Below are 7,612 nucleotides of genomic sequence, written 5' to 3' on the forward strand. Positions count from 1 at the left end.
CACTCTCACTTGGTTTGCTACCACAGCCTTTTGCTCAAAGTCTTCCTATCCTGTGTTATACCTCTGCTAGGGCCCATGATTACCTTTCTAGGAAAATCAATCAGTTCATTGATGTCTTGAGTAGAATCGATCAAGAGTCTTATTGAGAGGTTGGCATTGTGATGTAGCAAGTAAAGCCCCTGCTTGTGACTCCAGCATCCCATATGGATATTGGTTTGAGTCCCTGCTACTCTACTTCTGATCCAACTCTCTGCTGATGTACCTAGGAAAAGCAGAGGAAGATGGCCCAAGTGTTTGGGCCCCTGCCACCCATGTGGGAGACCCAGATGAGGCTCCTGGCTCCTAGCTTTAGCATGCCTCAGCTCTGGCTGTTCCAGCCATCTGGAGGAGTGAACCAGCAGATGGAAGATTTCTCTCTGTCTCTTTCTCTCTCTCTCCCTCTCTCTGTAACTCTGACTTTAAATAAATAGATAAATATTTAAACGAGAGTCTTATTATTATCTGTTTTCATTCAGTGATTTACAACACTATATTCTAAAGATTATATATTCTAAAGATTATGGGCCTGGAATTCCTGGAGAGAGCTATTAACATCCCCAGAGAGAGACTTCGTTTCCATTACATGGTATGATGTGGCTTGTATCCATCAGTCGATCCAAAACCACACATTTACTGAAACCTTTCTGTTTTTCAGAATGACATTTTCCTCAGACATTATGACAAAGGGCCATGCAGGAATAAACTCGGTCACTCGAGAGCATCAGTGATGTGGAACCGAACACAGGTAATCCTGAACTTGAAGGGAGCATGAGACAAACAAGGAGCCCACCCATTCATCCTCGTCACTCTCTTCCCTTCCCATCCATGCCTGTCTGGGATGTTCTGGGCTGTGATAGGGAGAAGTAATGGGGCAACTGCCAAAGTCTCCATGCAGATAACAGTGACCTACAGAATCACAGCAGACCTCTTTCCCCTTGACATTCGATGGAATGACCCCTAAATCGCTGTAATGCTTAATAATGATGCCTATCAGAGGCAGCGCTGGACAGTCCCATGAGCCCCTGCTGGGACTTAGAACCCTCTGTACCTGCCATTGTGTGTTTGTGTGGTAGGTTCAAAGGGAGTCATGGTTTATTTTTATATTTATCAAAGGCCACAGTTCTTTTGAGGGAGTCAGTGCTAACATCCCAGCAATCATTAACATCCCTGTGAGAATATAGAGGCAACTCAGGTAGAGAAAGTGCCAACAGCAATGGCTTCTGAGTAGATTGAGCTTGAGACAGAGCTGGAGTTAGCATTTGGTTTGCTCTCACCCTCGATTTTGATTTTTTTGTGTCTCCCTGGTTTGTACCCATTTTGGGCCAGTGCTGGGGTGCTAGTGAAAAGATCCCATAGATATAACTTTTATATGCTCCAAATGATGTCTTATTTATTCAGGCTGCTTGAATGATTTAGACAGCAGAAATTCAAGGGCTCTCTTCCTGCTTCAAAGATGTCCATTTTTTGTTGGGTCCTCCCTTGATGAAGAACAGGGAGAAAGGAAACAAGCTCTCAAACATCTCTTCTTCTTCTTCTTTTTTTTTTTTTTTTTTTTTTTTTGATATAAGGAAATGTTTATTGGAGCTATTTGATTGTGTTCAGGTTCAAGGCTACATAGCTGATTCCCAGGAGTCACAATTCACATGGAAAACAATGTGGTGACCTTCAAGGCACATCTCTTCCATAGGGCCACTAATCACATCATGAGGACCCTACCCTTATAATTTAATTCATCTCCAAAGACCTTATCTCCAAAATCACACTGGGGATTTGGTTTTGGCATATTAATTTGGAGGGCACAATCCATAGCAGATGGTGCAGTTGGAATAAATACACATGTAGGAAGATTTAACTGCTGAAACATGCTTTTCTTTTAAATTTCTAGGTGGTGGGGATTCTCGTAGGATTGGGCATCATTGCCTTGGTGACTTCACCCTTGTTACTCCTGGCCTCACCCTGCATCATCTGTTGCGTCTGCAAGTCATGTCGGGGCAAGAAGAAAAAGCACGACCTGTCCACAACCTAAGGATCTCTATTATGTCCATGTGCCACAAATGTCTGCGTTATATGACATAGCACACAGCGATAAAGCCCTACGTAGTGACCTTGTCTCCTTGCCAAACTTTGGAAGTGCCTCTGTGTCCAGACTTTGAACTTGCCTGCCAGCCTTCGGCATTGACAAAGGCCAAGTCCTGGGTGCAAGTGTTCCGTGTAACAAGAACCAGGCTCTACAATTCAGGCTGTGTCTGTGGAGCATGTTGGGCACTTTGGGGAGATTGGGAAGAACACACATATCATTTTCTCATCTACAGGATCCCACTGAACTGTTCAACTTCCAGCCAATTCAAGGAGCCTGCCATTCGATGTAATAAATGAGTTGTGGTTGGTAACACATATGATAACAGAAACCCCATTCTCTTCTGTCTTGATTTGACCACCATGAGACACCTGAGGGAAGCCTGGTGTAGGAGGGGAAGGATGGACTGCAGAACAGAGAATTTTCATGAGAGCTGGAAGCAGCCTGCTTATCTTAGGAGTCAATGGCTTTGTGCTACTGGCTGTGCCGTTCCCAGCGTTCCCGCAGTGACCTGGCAGAAGCACAATAGCTTTCTCCTTGTCTGATCTCAGCTTCAGGCAGGAGAAACTGCTGTGCAAGAGGGTGTTGTCTTTTCCTCAGTAATCAGGTTGCAGCATGTGAAACAGCATGGTCTAATTTAGGGTCTCTCCCTCAGCGAAAAAGAACTTTCCTGGGGCCAACTTGTCTTTTACAGCCTGGACTTGTGGTCTACAAAATTGCTTTATATGAAATGTGGATCTAGTGGTAAAGACTCAAAATCTCCCTGATAGATACCAGGGGTCTTTCTCAGGCTCTGTGTTCCCAACAGATCTGAAATTAGACTTAAAAGTGTACCACGAAAATACATGTTAAAGTCCATCTGGAATCCATATGACTTGCAGCCTATCTAGAATTTCTACCAATTGGACCTGCATGGATATACTCAATAATAAACACAAATTCATTCTATCCTGTGACTAAAATAGCTTAATATAAATCAAGCTTAAGATATTTTGCATATTATATATGTGAATTTTGGTTGCAAGTTCGTATCTTACCCAAGGGTATAGACTCAGAAATATTAATCTTTTAAAATAGTACCTAGAACAATATCATAGTATGTCTATTTATAAAAATATTCATTGATAATCAAGTTATTTACATGTTTTCATACATAAGTCAGAGCAGCTCTGTTCTTGATAATTTAGTGCTGTGTGTACAGGCACTGATAAAACAACAAAAATGTTTAACAAATAAAATGAAAATGTTTTATATCTCTTAAACAGTTTTGATTTATATCACCTCATTTGTGACTTATTTTTCCCATTAGACCATTAGTCAGACTTGAATAGATGGGTGTTGAAGAGGCAAAACCTTTTTCTCCAATAACAGGATTGTATAATGGTCATTAGCATTGTGCCCGGTGCTTCATGAGAACTGTACTAAATGTTAACAGGGAGCTTTGTTTGAAGCCAGGCTATCCTATCAGGAATCTTCAGGATCTATGATACTGTCTGAGATAACTGGGTAACTGGATTACTCAGATGCTGCTATCCTGTACCTGTTATTAAAGGCTGATGCTATGCCTCTGTAATGGGAGTTTCCCAAGTGAGGATATGTCTATTTATGGAACTTCCATTCGCACGTATTCATTGATATCTGATGTATGTGAACCTAGATGAGAACTCTGGGAAAACTTTTGAATGACAGCCAACCCAAATCATTTTTAATCATTTATTAGAAATTTCTCAATAATTGTCTGTTTTTAAATTTCTAAACACTTCAGAAAAAGAAACCCTTGCTCTATCAGAGTATTTCATATTGGGATACACATAAATGTAAATATATTTAAAGTGTGAATTTGTTTTGTCTTACACGTAGCCTACTGCCTCAGTATAGGTAAAAGGCGTCGATAATTGCTCAGGGGATCACCGGAACTCAACTGAAATTGAATTTTTATAACAAGAATGTCCATAGTGGCAATGTCCTCTTCTGTTAGTAAAATCTCTCTCGTGCACTAAGAATTTTTAAATGGGGACTGATTTCAAGTCACCAGAAATGCTGTATGCTCAGTGGAAGAGCTCCTAAAGTTGGATTAAAAGGTGGAAGAAAATACCTGTGCTATTTCCTTGGTAAACCTGAAGGAATTTGTCTTCTCACAGAAATATTACAACGGAATGAGCTACTTTTTTAGCCAGGGCTCAAGAGCGGGGTTTGTTTGTCAAACTGATTTGAAATAACTGGATTTGATTTTTTTCAATGTTGAAAAATGCCTGAAAAATAGAGACTTCTTCCTTAAATAGCTAAGTGTGTGTGAGGTTTTCAGAAGCAACTGGCACAGGTTGGTAGGTTAAACACAGACATCTCTGGTGCATCAAAGGGGGTGATACAAGCCAATCTGGAGACTTTGTTTACCAAGGAGTGAGCTGACAACTTGGTTAGCAGGGGCTGGTGTTTTCCTGTTAGGTAACTGACCAGTGAAAGGGTTTGACCTTGACTCCTTCCTCTGTCTGCCAGCTTTATCCTTTCCTAGCGATTTTCTTTCTGTCTAAGAAAGAAATATGGACTTACCTAAGAATGTTAGATGCTGTGACACAGCCATTTTTGTGTGTGTTTAGAGTAGTACAATCCATTTGAGATAGAAATTAAAAAAAAAAATCCATCGCTAAAATGTAATCTGGATGTAATAACCTACCATCCAGAAAAATTACAGGATATAATGGCATAACATTTAGCCAGTGCCCCTTCTAGGAATTCTTCTCTTGTCATTAGATAGGGGAGTGGGAAGGCAGGCCATGTGGAAGCGTATGTTAGAATCTTCGGCGTTCTATTTGTACCTGCTCTGGGTATTTGCTTTGGACTTGAAATCTGTACTTTGAAAGAGGCCTTTGAGAAACACGTAGTCCACAGTGTGAATTTTCTTGTAGCCTGCATCACAAAAACATTAGCTATCCAGGTTGGAAAATCTACATGTTTATTTGATTGTAAATCACTATTTCTTCAAACCCCAAAGTTTCTCTTAAAAATCATTCTGAACCTAAATCTGAATTACCTTTTAGCCTCCCCTACATGGTTCTTCTAGAATATTTTTCTTTTTGTTCACGAATGGATGCCTTCATGTGCGTAGAATTATGTGTACATGTATAGTAGCTTCAAGGATAATTTCAGAATGCCTTCAATGAATGACATTTTATAAAGATGTCACAATCGAGATCCATAGACTGTTACATCTCATGTTGATTCATGATCCAGGAAGTTTTGTTATGTTATTAAGAAATTGCTATTGTATTATTTTTTTTTTCAATTTTTTTTGGGGGGGAAGAAACCTGTTTTAGTCTCTCTGGCCCCAATAAATGTGAGCAGGAAATCATGTGTGTGAACCTTTGTTGTGCTGCACAGTTCTAGACACTTTGAATTTTGTCCTCTAAGAATCAACCAAATTCCAGATTTAAACTGTAAATTGCAATGCCGTCTATGGGAATAACTCTTGTTACTTCATTTCTTAAAAAAACTGGGGCAATGCATTTACTTGTTGCAGACTTTCTTATTGTGTGTGTGATATTCCACGCTGCCAGGGCACAACAATTGATCACTATCCAGAGAAATAACCAACCATACAGATCTTTGATCATTCTAATAAGAAATGCTGCCAGATGTCAAAGCCATTAGTTCTGTAAAATGAGGGTTGGATTAGATGTTCTTTAAGGCCGGTCCTTTTCTTCCAGAAGTCTCTTAGAAGAATGTGTTTCCTTGGTATGATTTTAAAAGAAAAGATTTACGTTACAGTTTTAACTTAAGGTCGTTTCCATTTGATTAGTATTCAAGGCAGTACTCCCTTGAGTTGAGTGCCAGAAGTCTGGTTAACAACCAGAACTTGTGTTACAGCAAAACCAAAGACTCACTTTCCTGTACTGGTGTTGATGGCTTTTTATTGAGTGTTGTATGTTTCTAAAGTGACACCTGAGTATGAAGGCTTACAACTGACTTACAATTCAAATTTAATTTTCTAATGATTCAGTTTTGAAGCAATCAAAGGATCATTTTAAAACATTTTGCGTTTGTGGTTTTTTAATTTTCTTAATCCTGTCCTAGAATGTCAACATTATTTCATTTTCAAAATGTTTATTGTTTCTTAAACTTAAATTTGCATTCCCAAAGAAATATTGAATGAACCATTTTCTAAAGCAGTGATTTTAATCAGTACCCTCACCAGCAAACTCAGTGCAATGTAAATTATGAATCTAGTGAATCTGGAGGAGAATGATAATTAAGTTTTACTGTAATTCAATTATTTTCATTTATTAGATAATATATCTGGTTTTCCCTTGGATCCTAAAGGTAATGTTCAAATGTACATCATGAGAAAGAAAGAAAATGATTTCTTCAAATAATTTGTTAATAGCAATTATATTTTATTTGTATATTTTTATATAAATAATGTATGAGAACAATTCCTGTGAGATGAATGGAGCAGATATTAGATCCATTCCATAGAAAAATACAAGCAATGGTTTAGTGTTCATACTATCGATGAATGTTAGCCAGAAAAGGAGTTCACACCTCCTTGAAAGTGCATCCATAATCTTTCATCCTGAAAGCAATCATTCCAAACCTTCCTTTACCTCCGAATCTGAGTACCAAGAGAACATATGCCCCCCTCAATTGTCTTCCTCCATGAAGGTGTGTATAAGAAAACGGTTTATTATTTCAAATCATCATTTAGAGCCTGTGTTCATAATTTAGAGTAGACATTACTAGGACACATAGGCCACCCCTGAGGTCAACTGCCATTGCTCTGGGGTTCAGCAAGAGAAAGGCAGGATGGAGGGATATTCACTAAAGAACAAGGCCACGTGCATTTGACTTGTTAACATTGGAACCACACTTAAAGATGATGCATGAGGGTATTTCAAAAAGTTCATGGAAAATGGAATTAAATGTTGTTTATTTTTATGCAAAACAACTTTGAAATACTGCTTAGTTTTTCATAATATTCATTTTCCATGAACTTTTTGTTTTTATTTTTATTTTGTTTGAGAAACAGAGAGCTGCCATCTTCTGACTGACTTGCTAAATGTCCACAATAGCCAGGGCTGGGCTGAGGCTGCAATCCAGGTCTCCCACAGGGATGGCAGGAGTCTAATCACTGAGTCATCACTGCCGCCTCCCAGGGCTCATCGATAGGAATCAGGAAGCTGAAGTCCAGCGCTGTGATTCAGGATTTCGACATACTAACCTCTAGTGTAAACACCATTCCTCCATAAACTTTTTGAAAATCACTCATACACTGGGATTTCAAATGTTTGTACCAAAATAAATTTATCTTTTAATTCCATTTTCCATGAACTTTTTGAAGTGTGTTCATACTGTATTTACTCCAATGCCAAAATTTTTGCCTCTCCCTAACAAATACAATGTGTATTTTCACAGATGTCTTTTGTTGTTTACTATCAAGACACCAAGTGATTGCTAACTTAGGTCCAAGCCCTTTCCTAATAACATTACCAACTTCTTGAA

The 7,612-nt window shown here is 38.9% G+C and overlaps 1 protein-coding gene across 11 annotated transcripts in view; it reads left to right on the plus strand.

Annotated features, from left to right (window-relative positions):
- RNF144B (ring finger protein 144B) overlaps nucleotides 1–5,462 on the plus strand; it is a 203,031-nt gene extending 197,569 nt beyond the window's left edge. For all 11 annotated transcript variants that reach the window (XM_051832579.3, XM_008274113.5, XM_051832575.3 and 8 more), the window contains 2 exons: nucleotides 695–784; nucleotides 1,925–5,462. In XM_051832579.3, coding sequence (XP_051688539.2) covers nucleotides 695–784; nucleotides 1,925–2,065 — 231 coding nt within the window. In that variant the 3' untranslated portion in view covers nucleotides 2,066–5,462. The remainder of the gene's footprint in view (nucleotides 1–694; nucleotides 785–1,924) is intronic.
- The last annotated feature ends 2,150 nt before the right edge of the window (nucleotides 5,463–7,612 follow it).

The sequence above is a fragment of the Oryctolagus cuniculus genome, chromosome 5 (assembly GCF_051225735.1).
Source record: "Oryctolagus cuniculus isolate XC-2025 breed Fujian yellow rabbit chromosome 5, ASM5122573v1, whole genome shotgun sequence".
Classification (NCBI taxonomy): Eukaryota; Metazoa; Chordata; class Mammalia; order Lagomorpha; family Leporidae; genus Oryctolagus; species Oryctolagus cuniculus.